The sequence below is a fragment of the Oculina patagonica genome, chromosome 2, assembly GCF_052425735.1.
Source record: "Oculina patagonica isolate OP01 chromosome 2, crgOcupat, whole genome shotgun sequence".
In the NCBI taxonomy this organism is placed as follows: Eukaryota; Metazoa; Cnidaria; class Anthozoa; order Scleractinia; family Oculinidae; genus Oculina; species Oculina patagonica.
The window spans coordinates 354,999-369,203 of NC_135759.1; the positions used below are offsets into that span (position 1 = coordinate 354,999).

The following is a 14,205-nucleotide window of genomic DNA, read 5'->3' on the forward strand; positions in this document are numbered from 1 at the left end:
CCAAGATGGCGGCCGAACCGCCAGCCAAGCTCGATTATAACTCCAGGCGTTTGGTGAACCAAATTGTTCAGCATGTAAAATCCCAAGGCATGTTTGACCAGTTTAGACGTGACTGTATTGAGGAACTGGAACAGAAGGTTAGTTTATCCGCCAAATCCTTACTTCGGAAGCTATCTAGATTTGAGAGCTTGTCAATTGTTCGCTTCGCGATTCGATCATCATTTTTTTGGCGTTTGAGTACCAGATTCAATTAAATACGATATAAATACTGAGTGTTTATTGCTACAATCTTGGAGAAAACTGTTGAAACACTTAGCAATTTTCCACTTATTTAGCTAACAGAATCCCCCTCCCCCCATTTCAATGTTGTTATTAAATGCTGTAGTGTTTTCAAAACAAAGCCCGTCGAACTGCGGCAAACCCCAGGTAAACAACATTGAGTAGGGGGAGAGGGGGATAAAATATTTTTACCTGCTTGCAGTTCAGGACATTAGTGAAAATAAGTGAAATGCGTTTGTTTAAACTAGTTTTGTCTAAGATTGTAGTCTTCATATTATGCACCAGTCATTTGAAACCCCCGCCTTCCCCCCCCCCCCCCCTCGGGCATGAGCAGGGCATTAGATAGAAATAGATTGATAGAAACTTTATTAAAAAAAATGTCATAAACCACCTAGCTGGAGAAAACTCCCCCACTAATACGGGGACATAACAAAAAAGGGTTAAAATAAAAGAAAATGCTAAAAAACTATGGCTATTTACAATAATTAAATTTAATATAAGTTAAAATATATACCACTTATTAACCGAGAGTGAGGTCATTACAGGGAAATCTCAGACCGAGGCCTTGATGTATTGACCGAGCGATAGCGAGGTCAATACATCAAGGCAGAGGTCTGAGATTTCCCTGTAATGACCGAACGGACGAGGTTAATAAGTTATTTATTATATGGCCTTTTTAGCGCTGAAAAAAAGGGAAAGGTTTTTCAATATCCGCTTGCGCGCGCAAGAGGTCGTTCGAGGTCATGTTCACTGAACCGAAACGAACCCAGCCATGCGATCGAAACCAGAAGAAACGGTTTCTTTGACAATGAGGCATCTTTTGTCTTCATTACGCCACTATCTAGAGAAAAGTTAACCACTTTAATTTTCACAAAACAAACTGACCTGTGTTTACAAGTGTTTGACCGTTAAAAAGTTATAAAAAAGCTAAGGCAAAGATCGGCCTAGTTTGTGAATATTGACACACGTGGGGAGAACTTGCAGTGATCTCAGTGAAATGTGCGATGAAAATGTTAATTAATCTTCGTCGTTGCTCTCAATAACATAACGTCGCTTTTTCCCTTGTTGGATGAACTTCACTGGGCCATTGAAGATGTGGAAATGGCATCCAGAGATACTACTGATATTCGCTCCAGGAAAAACACCATTTGAAGCTGCTGGAACGCTTGTATTATTCACAGCGAGCGAATTCGTCGTGTGTTGGAGACTCAGCTGGCTGTGTGATTGCTGGGAATTTGACATTAACTGGCCACCACTACTGACTGGAGGAGCAGTTATCTGCTGGGCATTTTGGGACTGACCTGAACCACTCAAGATATTCGACATTTGTCGCTGATGGTGCTCATTTGCTGACTTGTATGATTGAAGGCTTTGAAGATTTTTGTGGCCGCTTAGTTGAGCCACAAAAGTCTCTGGAGTATTTGCATCTAGCAATCGGCCAATGCTTGTCTTCCTGACACTGTGGTTTGTGACTTTTGATCCTTGTCTCTGGAGACTGGCTTCATCTGCGGCTGTTTTCAAGAATTTGCCTATTTCATTCTTTCCAAGAGGCGCCTTCATGTACCACACTTCAGGATTTACTCGGCGGTCGCCGTGTCGTACAGCGAGGAAGAATGGAGCGTCTGGCTTGTTCATTTCGTCAGGTCGGTGGCTTTTGAACAGCTTGTAAAATTGGACAGGACACCTCTCTGTGTTGGTGGCGTATGCTTTCGGCGAGAAAGGACGCCTGTGGCCATTTTCTTCACCTTTGCGTGTCTTGGTGCCTCGCTCATTCAGCCAAACAAGCATTTCGCGGCCATCTTGAATTGGATCCGTCTGCAAGGAAACGTCTCCCCAGCACAATTTACGGCTCTCGTCACGGGCTCTAAACCCGAAATGCAGGGAGAGAATCCACCACATGGTTCTCTGAAGTGCTACGGGATTTTCTGCACTGAATGCGCCACTCTGAAAAAGCTTGTCTTCTTCTTCTTTAGTCAGCGAGCGAGTCGCGTTGGGACGGTTGCCTTTGCCGTGCACAACGAGGTTTTTACGCTTGGCTTCCAGCACTTTTCGTGAAAAGGCAAACTCGTCGTCCTTCAGAATGTTCATCTTGGACCCAGAATCCGACAGAAACCTCTGGATACTTCTCTGGAATCCCGTCAAAGTACTTGGCTCGTATTCATCGCCGCTGACTTTTCTTACATCTTTAAAGAACTTTCCCAGGAGGTGGTCAAGTTCTTCAGGTGGTAAGTCCAAAATCTGAACATTTCTCTTGTTTATCGAGCCAAGAAATCGGTAAAAACACTTCACATCACTTGTCGTTTTTTTCACAGTGTTTTCACTTTTCTGTTCTTGAACAAACTTTTGTAATTCCTCTTGACTGTTGCTGGAATTTTCGTCTCCATGAGTGGCAACGTTGGCCATGTTGTTTTGCTCAGTTTTAGCCTGTTCATCCTCCTCTGGGTAATAAAATTCGCTCTCGCTGTGGCTGTCTTCGTCGCTCATACTTAGGCCAGTATTTTTCTTCTTTAGTTATTGACAAGATTTGACAAGATAGTTAACTTTAGTCGGTATTTTTTGTTGTCGCCCTCGCTCTCGTAACCTTCACAGCCTCACAACTCAAAATAGCCGTCGAGCCGAGAAAAATTTTCATAATGCCCGGTCATTACAAGAAAATAATGCCCGCTCAGCAGCCAATCAGAGCGCGCGTACTATTGTAGCCATATAATAAAATACAATAATACATAATTAAAAATTCATTAGGAGGAGCAGAGCGGACAGCCTCTGCACCCATCATCTAATAATGCATCAAGATTGTTAAGATTTCTGATGTTCGTCTTAAAAATGCTGAGAGATGTGGCCTCTCTTATGCTCTTTGGTAATTTTGACCACAATTTGGGTCCTAGATATCTGATCGAGTGCTTACCGTATTTCACCGAGTTAAACCTAGGCATTGTAAAGTCAGATTGTCTTAAGTTATACGTACTGGAGTTATTGCTGAAAAAATTACAGAGATAATAGGGGCATAACTTATGTTTTACTTTATACATTAGGGCATTCACTTTTTTGGCAAGTGAAAGCAAGTGAAGTCCCCGGCCCCCGGGAGAAAAGTGAATGGTGAACTCCCCCGCCCCTTTATATGATCCACACACATGGTAATTAATGTAGAAAACTTGTTATAGCCAAGCACAACAAGGGATGACAGTAAGGGATGATAAACGTTGGTAGCCGTGAAATGAACACATTGATTTCAGAGCAGCTAAGGAATACATTTGCAAAGGCTCCCGGATGGACAAGGAAGAAGACGACTATTTGAAATTTCCAACTCAACTTTATAATTATGGAAATGCAGGATGATATTACAATATGCTCTGTGTTTTTTGAACAGCTGGCTCTCTGTTAATAGATCTCTAAAACTAGAAACTTCCTATTACCAGTACATTGTATTCTAACTCCGGCAACTTAAACTATCATAAATGAATGTCTCCAGCGTCTTTAATGCGCTATTATTGTCAAACTAACATTTAACGTAAAAGGAATTTCTCAAATCTTGCGGACAAATTTTAATTGTATTTCACTCAGTATTAGTAATCTATTCATCTTGAGTGAGTGGACATAAATAATGTATGCAAAATTACCATGTGGCGCGAAAATGCAAACCGCTGACCATGGAGTGAGTGCCCGCTTATTCCCCCGGTCTGGGATGCGAAGACCGTGATTTCTGGCGCATCCCCCGCATAGTGGGGGACCAAAATGGAGTGAATTTGAAGTGAAAGCCCCGCTCATGCCCTAGGTGCTCGAGGACGGGGATTTCAAATGACTGGTAATGGTGCATTAGGATGTTAGGTTTTGTGTTCTGTATTCTAATGCACCTATCAATGGTTTGCCCCAGGATGGGGGGGGGGGGGGGGCAACCCCAGGGGAATTTGAAATTTTTTGGAATCCAGAGTTGAATTCCCCACCCCTGGGCACCTAGTGAATGTCAAATTTTACATATTTCCTCTTAAATTTCCAACTCAGCAGACCATTTTAGATGTCAAAATCCCTACCCTGGGAGAACTTACGATGTCAAATTCCCGTGGTTTGACAGCCCCCTCCCCCACCCATCCTGGGGCAAACCATTGATAGGTGCATAACATAGATATGTTTACTTCATGTTGTACTCAGGAATCTTATCGGCAATTAAAACAGAGGGTGGAGAGCCATGTGGCAACATTCTTGTCAAAACAAACATGGACAGATGCCCTGCCAAAAAATCAAGTCAGAGACAGCTTGCGGAAACACATCAATCAGTAAGTGGTGTTCACAATTGGAGTTATTTCCTATTGACTGTTGAAGAAACCAGACCCCAAGTAATCACATGTGGCTAGGCAAGTCTAGCCTGTGGCGGGTGAAACTTCATCCTTAGAGACCCAGAGGCAGTTAGTCGAGGCGACGGGATTTTCGGGCGAAAGTGTGCAACAAGCTCGGGAGAGCCCTTGGGCACTTTCTTTTACCGAAAAAGTTCCAGTAGTGTTTGAAACACCATTTTTTTCTGGCCAATCAACGAGGATGACCAGCCTAGACTCGTAGACTCATAGACTTGTCATGGCTGTTTAGCCCGTCCATGGGATGATTTTACGTGAAGAGTCTCAGATAAAAGAAAAACAACAAAACAATGAGGCCTGGGAATTTGCAAACTGTAGCATAGTGCAAGGAAACAAATGAGTTTCTATAGCTACATGCGATGCATCACTATCTACACTGTTTTCTTTTTGTTATTAAAATATCAACAAATCAAACAAAAAACCCTTTGTTAAAACAGTCAGGCTGCTAACAAAATAACAATAGGTGACATCAGTGATATCTTTGCTATCGTGTGGTCCGTGCAAGGAAGATACCCACACCATGGAAAGTTTCAGAAGTCGTTCAACGATTGAGGAGAAATAATAAGAATTGTTGTTTCTCGAAGAGAGAGCCTTTTAAAAATGTCCTAGATGGGGTTGGGGCATTATCTGAAGTAAAATAACTGTTGGCATGCCCCCCCCCCCCCCTTCACCCCAAGGCTGTGCTCTAAGAAAAAATAAAAGGAGCCCAAAGGTTGCAAACTATAAGATCCAGGGTGCCCAGCATAAAGCTTGTATGAAAGAAATAAGATTATCTGGTCGCCCAAAGACAAAAGTTAGTTTCCTGAGGCACTCGGGCACCCTAAGAGCACAGCCCAGCATCCCCCCCCCCCCCATAGGGTGGATATGGGTATTTGCTAGAATTACACATTGATTCAAAGGCAACCATGTGATGTGCGAAATGTGTTTCACGTGATAATATGTTAAGTTCCAAGTGCTGTTTGAAATGGTACTATATGTGTTAATGATATTTATTGTAATTCCTTTTCAGATCAGAAGTGCTGGAGCGAGGCATTAAACAACTTATTTCACAATCTCTTGATAGCAAGTCAAAGGTGTTCCAGACGCGCATTGAAGGTGTTGTGCAGAATTATATTTACACACAAGGAAATCCACAAGCCACAGATAAACAGAATCGCAAACACAAGACAGTGGATGAGAAGGACAACACTAAATCCACAAGCTCTGATTCAAAGCATAATGTAATATCTGATATAAGCCAACTTATTCCAATACCAGGCCCATCAACCACTGTTGCTAAGACAACAGAGGCTGCTGACAAGAAATTGGGGGCTCAAGACAGCTCGAAGAGTGGTACTTCATCAAAAGGCTTTCAGACCATAAAGAAGTCTAGCTCAGGGCAAGGGAAGTCAAATGTGCTTGCAGGAAGAGGAGAGGAGACTAGAACTGCAAGTCCTGTCAATGAAAAGGTCCCATCAGATGAGGGCAGCAGAGCTAAAGAAGGAAAGAGCAAGATATCCAGAGTAAAAGCAGAAAGTTTGAGTCGAGATGATGGCCGTCTGTCTCCTAAAGTAGAAGAAAACAGTCACAAAGTGAACAAAGTGACTAAAGTGAAAGTGGAAAGTACAAGTCGAGGTGAGAGTTCTGCTTCTTCCTTAGCAGAGGACAAAAGCAAATTGATTGTTCAAGCTAACAATACCAGCTCATCAGGAGAAATGAATGAAAATTCAAATCCAGTTCATCTTTTGCCTGCAGCTGAGGAAATGGGTTTTTCCCAAGGTGATGTCACTAGGCTGGTAGAAGTGAAAACGGAGAAAGGTATTGAAAGCGAGAGTTTCGTTTCCTTGGAGAATATAGTCAAAGTGAAGGAGGAAAAGAGCGAGACATTTGGAGTGAGCGAGCAAAATGAGAGAAAGAATATTCCATGGCAACAAAAAGAGGAAGTCAAAGCAGGACTAGGGGTGAAGCCTTTAGATGACTGTGGTAAACAAGAATCTGAGAATATTCTGTTGAGTGAAGTCTCTCATATCGACACGGGAGCTCAAAGAAGTGATGGCTTTCAAACAGCAAGGAATGTTGAAGAAATGCCTCAAGGACAGAGCGGAATTAAAGAAAAGTCTAGTGTTAATTTGACAGTCTCTGCTGATGAAAGTAAAATGCAAGAAAGTGTTGAAAGATTGGAGTTTGTAAAGGAATCCGCCGAAAACGTGGTCGGGGTGTTGGATATCAAAAGTGATGAAAAAATCGCAGCTAAAGCTGGTGGAGTTGCAGATAGCGGTGCTTTAGAACATGGTGGAATGAAGATCACTGACCTTCCAACTACTCAAGGTTGCACTGAAAAGGTTGTCGAAGAATTGCCATCAGTCGTAAAAACAGAAGCTGGCGAGGTGATCACCACAAGTGATGAGATCCAGAGGCAAACTTTGCTAGAACAAAGCCGTGAACTCCATTCCCGACTGGAAGAAGACCCTGTTGAAAGTGAGCCTAGTCTTGGAAAGTTAAGTTCAGTGGTTCAGTCCTTAACAAGGGAAGACTTGGGCCAGGTGTCATCAACTGGTGAATATTCCGATGGCGAATCAGACATCTCCGAGGTATCATCTGTTCACACGAGTGACTTGTCGTCATTTGACGAGGAAATAACTTCTGTGAGCGAGTCTTATGACGAGGACGAGGAAACCCGCGAGGGTGAGGCTGCAGAGAAGCGCGAACGTGGATCAGATGACGATAAAGAGACAACAATGCCGCAAAGCCAGCAAGATCCTAATGCACCGCCAAAGCGTCGCTCTACAAGAATCAGCTCCCGCAGAAGCACAAAAGAAGGCGACAGCGAAGTCTCAGAGAATGAAACCAGTAGAAAAGAAAGTCGAGATTCCTCGCATAAACGAAGGCATAGCGAAAAAAGAAATAAAAAACCACGCCCCAAGACTGTCAAAGAACAGGGTGTACCTGGCATTGATAAGCCCCGCAGAAGGGGTCGTCCTCGTAAGGATGAAAGGCGTGCGTCTAGTCATGCTGATAGCCAGATCAGGCGTTCTAGAACACATGATCGAGAAGACAGCAGTACAGCAGTGGAGAGAAGTGGCAGTGATTCCAGAAAGTCCAGGAGTACACGATCTCAAAGACAGATCAAACGAACTCGCTGCTACTCGCCAAGCAGCGAAGGGACAAGAGAGGTGTTCTTGCCGCGTAAACGAAGCCGTGATGATCCCATTTAAAACATAGCAAGCAGATAGAATTTCTTATTCCTCCTTTTACTAAGAATGCAATTTCCTCTGCAGAACTGAGAAAATGACTCCTTTTTTCTTTGCTACACGCAGGAAAGGTCTCTTTTCCGCTTGAAGCAAAGAAAATAGGAGACGTTTGCACACAAGCTAGGCAATGGACGGCAATCTTGACGAAGTTTTTTGCAGCATTCGACTAAAAACCAAGACGAAACCGACTCAAAGTGGTGTGTAAATCTTAGTATTATGTTTCTGTACAGCTGATGATTTACCTTGTATAAATAAAGATCTTTTGTTTTGTTTGTATTAAATATTGTCTGGCTGCTTCTGGGATGGAGCAGGGGTGGGGTGGTGGTGAGGGGTGTAGAGGGAGAGGGCTGGGCACAATCTCTTCAGCGACCCACAGCACTGCAACTATCTTCAAGTCCCTATCCTTTCTCAATTATGTACCCCTCCCAGGGGATCAAAAGAGTACCCTAAAGAAAAAAACTGGTATACCCTATAAAGACTGCCTAGAATAACTGTAAAAACATTCAGCATGGAAGAAAAACAGCAGTGAATCTCATCGTTTAATAACTGTCACTGTACAAATTTACAGGAATGGAGCAGCACAATTATTTACTCAATAATAATGTACAACTAAAAATGTGTCGTGAATGTGCATATAATATGTACTAATAATAAAAATGCTGCCGGTCTTTCCTTGAAGGAACAATGCATGCAAATACGAGGATAGTTATAAAGGAGTAAATCAATCAAACATAGACGAGCTCAAAAGTTCAATTACCACTTGCAGATTGTCATTCATAATACTTGGTGTGAGTAAATTCTGACCTGAGTAAGCTCTTCTAGTCACTTAACTTGCTAACAATAACATTGCTGTCATCTTTTCACAAATTCATATAAAACAACAAGGCTAATAATACCCATTTCCCATTTGAGCCTCCTGACATACTGTTACAGTTCTAGAATACATGTATAAGGTAAGATCCTTAATTTGAGCCTTCTTTCTACATCCAGAGTACGCCCTTCGTCCCCCTCGTTTTTTCCTCGCTCTTCAATTACAGGGGTGTGTCCATTTGTAGAGGGTCAACATGAGTTCCCTTCTCCAAGGACAGTTGAACCTCTTTAATACGGTCCTTATAATGGAGATGTCCGTATGCACTGTATTCTTGGAAGAGTTTGTATAAATTTTGGTCTCTTTTGGGCAAAATAAACAGTCTGCAATAGGGAGGTGTCTCATTATAGAAGTGTCCATCAGGAGAGGTTCAACTGTTTCTGAAATTAATGTACGTGGCTATAATTAAGCCTCTCTTAGAGTTATCAGGGTATAAGAAATGAATTTCAGCTATTTGCAGTACCTAATCTACATCATTTTATTTCGAGTCAACATTTAAAAGGTTGATACTACTGTCTACAGTTATCTTCTAGGCTTGTTTTAACACTAGTAATGTGCATGTTCGGTGTAGATGTGCCATTGACCTGAAAGTCAAAGGCATTGCTTAAGAAAACAAACCTTCTAGATAACTTTTGTAAATTACATCTAAATTTTAATAATTTGCTTAATAAATCATTGACAAATTGATTGTTACATAGAGGAGAAACTGTTTGCTTTTGAAAATTAATAATACCATTGTAAAACAAAAAGAAATCGAGAGAACTTCCATTCTTTTATAAGTTGTTAAGCAGTTATGCTTAGCTCCAAAATTAAAATTTCAATTTCTTCATTTCTTGGAATGCTAACTGCAACAATGAGGTATAGTGTAGCAGTTGTTTGCGGGCATTATTCCTGTTGTTTGTTCCATTGTTTTTTTCTTTGAAGGGTAGTGAGCAATTCATGTTAATACTTTGTGAGAACTGCTACTGTATAACTGAACCAGCAAGAAAGTATTCCATCAGCAATTCTTTCAGTGCCAGAAAGAGTCAGAATGATACATTTTCCCTTGATGTTGTGGAATGCATCATCTTCAGCAGTCAACAAATCCACAATTCAGAAATAAAAACAATACTTGTGATATTTACTGGCCAGGTGTTACTGAAGCGAACAGAATGAACTCTTTGTTTGAGTAGGTGCAGCTCTTGATGGCATTTCATGATTGCTATATTGAATGATGTCAGCTTTGATGACTTTCTGTATATTTACAATAAGGTCAAGGAAAAACACCCGGCAACTTTATTAAGTTTCTTATTCAAACAGTTACTGTTAACTACACAGCAACCCAGGCTTTTAACCAGGATAAAATCTTTATAAGGCCTGACTTTGTGGACTAGGAGGGCCTAAAGGAGCATTCAAGGTGTTTTTCTGTAGTTATGAGTGCAAAGGTATCTAAAGATTTCCAATGCTAAAAAAACCTCGTTTACAGTTATTCATATTAATTTTTTTCTGGAAAGTGGCCATCCATAGTACTCTCTTTATTCTGACCTGGCTAAAGCCCGAGAATGGGTAATTTGGGACGAATAAATTGTGGATGTATGTATGTATAAGTTAGCAGTCTGTTAGCAAAGGATACAGATTGTTGATCCATCTCATTCTTCGTTAAACGTATTCCCAGTATTTCAGCAGCTATTTTTTGAAAACAAAGGCTGATCTGAAAGTGAATGGACAATAATAATTAGTATAAAAAATAATGTGATAATTTGACCTTTGTTTATGATCATATAGTTGGTGATGGCTGTGTACGTTATGAATCCTTGAAACTGTACTTTTAGGTTATTGACCAGACTCGAGAGACAACATGTACTGGGTAAACAGTTAGGGTAATGAACATTTTAATACTATTAAAATAATAATAAAAATAAAATTAATTAAGATAAAAATCTTTGTGAACTGACCTGATCTGCTGTTTTTGCAGACACATAATAACTGAAAGGCAAAATAAACTTGTTAATAAAATAATTTCCAAGTTATTAACGTCCTGATGGTTAGGATCATCCAAGCCAAGATTGGTTTTGGCAACTAAACCTGACACATTATTTATAGAAGGAACGTTGTAAGAACTAAAGAAACTCAGGGGATTAACAAAATGTACATGCTGTAGATGGTATTACTAATTAAAAGAGTTAAATGTTTTCCCATAACATACCGAGGCCAATATTCCACTAAAGTTTTACCTTGACATTCCATGTTCCTGGGCAAATTTTCCATGTTTGTCTGACCTTACCACTCTTTGATGCTCTAGATCAACTAGTGTAAAGAAAACAAAAACTTCACTTGCAAGGCATAGTTTTTAAATTTATAAAATGACTTCTTTAACATGACCAGTACTGTCTATACATAAACCCCCTCCCCCCCCCCACGACAAAGTCATAAGTAGAACCCTTTATAGTCAATTTCAGTGCAGTGTATAGACCAAGGTTTTTCAAACATCAGTTGACCATGATTGTTAATTCATCCAAGGCAATCATGAAAGTGGCAATAAATAAACCTGATGCCTGCACAAATTTGGACAAACTTTAGTTAACTATTTTTTATGGCTCACTGAGCATAAAATTTTTGTTAATAAAACACCATAAAAAAATACCGTACAGTACATGCCACCCTGCGAGCAGAGCCCTTTCTTTTCCACTGATACACTTGAGAAGAAAAGGGCTCTGCAAGAATCGTGTAAAATCTTTGTTGAGCATGCGCGAGGTTTACGCGATGCTTGCGCGTTTAGCTTGCGAGGGCTGCACGAGCTTGTGCGAGGACGATTTAATCTTGGCATGCGCACGCGGAATGGCGTGACGGATCGCACACGACAGCGTGAACAAAGTGTTTCTTTAACAAGTTCTTTTTTTTAAGAGCATCTGAATTCCTTCAGTAAAAACACGTCAAGTACCGCTTGAGGTATTATTAGTGAATTTATGGTAGAGATACATGTGCGATTTTAACAGTGAAATTTCTTCTTGGTTTGCGAAAAAAGCGAGATCTTAAATGATCCAAAAGCTGCACGCGCGCACTAACGGTCGCAGATGGCGAGAGCATTCGTCAGCTCTTGTGCTTTTGAGAGCGTACTGTGGGCTCTGTCTTGACCGTCAATTTTTCCAAAAATTTATGCCTGCGCAGCAAAAACCGGTTTAATCCGGGTTGACCAGCCCAAACTTTGGGGCTGCGGCGACTTCAAAGAAATGACAAGATTCAGGCAGAGCCTCTTTCTTCTTTCCAAATCTCAACCGAAGGGAAGTTTAAAGAGGCTTTGCTCGCAGGGTGAGTACATGTACCTTTTGGTTTGTTACATCATAAACAAGTAATTAATACAGCCTATAATGGAATATCACACACAACATGAATAAGGACTGAGAACCTCAAAACCATACCCTATCTCATGGCAAAGTGAAGTCATTTCTGACAACTTAACTACTCATAAGGGTTCAATTTGTAGCAGTTAAAAATACAGTGTTAAGAAGTTGTGGCCATGGAATAAAATTTTTTATCGCCCATCATTGGGCTAATAATGGATGGTCAAATGATGTTTTGAAAAACCAGGGCTACATACTACGCTGAAATGAACTGTAATTTCAAAGGCCACTTTATTTTGGCCCCAATGGAAGGTCAGTCACCCATTTCTTTCATTTAGAACCCTAGCCCAACTCTTAGCACAGTCGTACTGTTAACATGACTGCATACGGATGGTCTGTAGGTGATCAGACTGAGTGTTAACAACAGAGTTATCAAAAGTGAACTATTGCAGTTTCAAACTTACCTTTATTTGCTACAAGTGCTATGTGAGGTAATCTAGAGCCATCTTTTTCACAAAGCTTTTTTACTGTGTCATACCAATCTTCAAGGTTATCAAAGCTGTTTTGGTTTGTTACATCATAAACAAGTAATACAGCCTATAATGGAATATCACACACAACATGAATAAGGACTGAGAACCTCAAAACCATACCCTATCCAATGGCACATATTTTCCATAGAATGGGAATCCCCCCTCACCCCCCCCCCCCTGGCCGGGTTCTAAGGTCAGTTTTTTATGCTACCCTAGTCTACTGGATTAACTCGACTTTTATTGGATAAACTACCTAATATTAGTTCTTTATTGCGCGGGTACTTAATTTCACGATTTTGGCGAGACAGCATTTCGTGGGTTTTACATGTATTTTCGGGATTTGGACAAAAAGTATGTTTTAAAAAACATTACAAAATATGTCAAAAAAACGTTAAAAAATACATTTCACGGATCTTTTATGTTGCAAATTTTTTGAGAATCATAAAAATTGTGAAATTTAAGACCCGCAAAATTAAGTACTGGATAGTTATTTATTTTAATTGATAAAAATCGTTATCCATGTTTTATACAGCCAGAACAAGGCTCTTTTTTCAGGATAACCAACAATTTAACAGTACTTAAAAAAAGTCAAGTTACTAGGACTTAACAGATGTAAATAGTTTGGTTTTTTGGTCTAAAACGTCGCGTTGGAAAATTTTTTTTTTATAACTTTTTTATACTATCTCTTTTATTATTTATATTTTTTTTTTTTTTTTTGTTTTTTTTTTTTTTTTCCCCAAAATAATTTTGGGGAAAAAAAAATAGGAGGATAGCAACTTGTGCTATGCCTAGGAACAATATCATAATCACTTATGTTTATTTACATGAAGAAAGCTGGAATATCAATATAAAAATTCAACTGGAGGGCAGTATGTTTCATCTTGTCTGATTAATTGTAAATATTCTTTTGAAAATTTAGATCATCGCCAGAAAATGAAATTTCGAGGGCAATAATAAAATTTTAAGGGCAATTAATTTTAGATGAAAGTTGATACGTATACCGGCACTTTTTACTTACATGGGCGCCAAATATATATTTATCTATCATTTTTCCTCCGAGGGTTTGTCCTCCAATGTCCCACACTTGTAACGTGACATGAACATTGCCTAAAACAAATATAAAGAGCGTATGGTCATGATAAGATTCAATTCAACATTCACAGCACCTGTCAAAATATTTCAATTTCAGACCATCGATTCTTTTCAAATCATGCATGGCCATCATTTTAAGTCCAGTTTCAATACAAACCTGGCAAAACAATTCTCGCCAGAAAGAAATCCAGCCCTAAAGTTTGCTTGTAGGCTTTGTCGAAGTTCTCCTGAGAATACCTCACACATATCGAAGTCTAAAAATGAATGTGTAACACAATTAGACCAGATAAAGACAAATTTCGAGCAACCGCTCGTATCAACCGAACTGCAAAGGGCTTCAGTAGCTTATCTACAGAACTTACTTTTCCCGATGCACCATCGCCTAAAAGAACGAACTTAAGCTGATGGTCTGTCGGCGTTTCGTCGTCTGAATCAGTCATTTTAATCAATCGCTAAGCAGCAATCCGAAGTTTGTATTTCATCCGAAACTCTCAGCCATGTTGATTCCTCAAGACTTTGTGTTTGTCGTGACGTCAC

At 40.2% G+C, this 14,205-nt stretch overlaps 2 protein-coding genes across 2 annotated transcripts; one reads left to right on the forward strand and one right to left on the reverse strand.

Moving 5' to 3' along the window:
- On the forward strand, positions 1 to 8,130 carry LOC144642457 (uncharacterized). Its single transcript, XM_078501415.1, has 3 exons — positions 1 to 137; positions 4,426 to 4,550; positions 5,635 to 8,130. The coding sequence occupies exons 1-3, from the start codon at positions 6 to 8 to the stop codon at positions 7,817 to 7,819; spliced, it is 2,442 nt and encodes an 813-aa protein (XP_078357541.1). The 5' UTR covers positions 1 to 5; the 3' UTR covers positions 7,820 to 8,130.
- Positions 8,131 to 8,357: 227 nt separating this feature from the next.
- On the reverse strand, positions 8,358 to 14,199 carry LOC144642461 (ras-related protein Rab-28-like). The gene is made up of 8 exons (XM_078501418.1): positions 14,031 to 14,199; positions 13,826 to 13,922; positions 13,595 to 13,683; positions 12,508 to 12,640; positions 10,937 to 11,009; positions 10,658 to 10,688; positions 10,336 to 10,413; positions 8,358 to 9,956 (listed from the first exon to the last, which is right to left on the reverse strand). Exons 1-8 carry the CDS (start codon positions 14,106 to 14,108, stop codon positions 9,858 to 9,860), a joined length of 678 nt encoding a protein of 225 aa, XP_078357544.1. The 5' UTR covers positions 14,109 to 14,199; the 3' UTR covers positions 8,358 to 9,857.
- Positions 14,200 to 14,205: the final 6 nt, after the last annotated feature.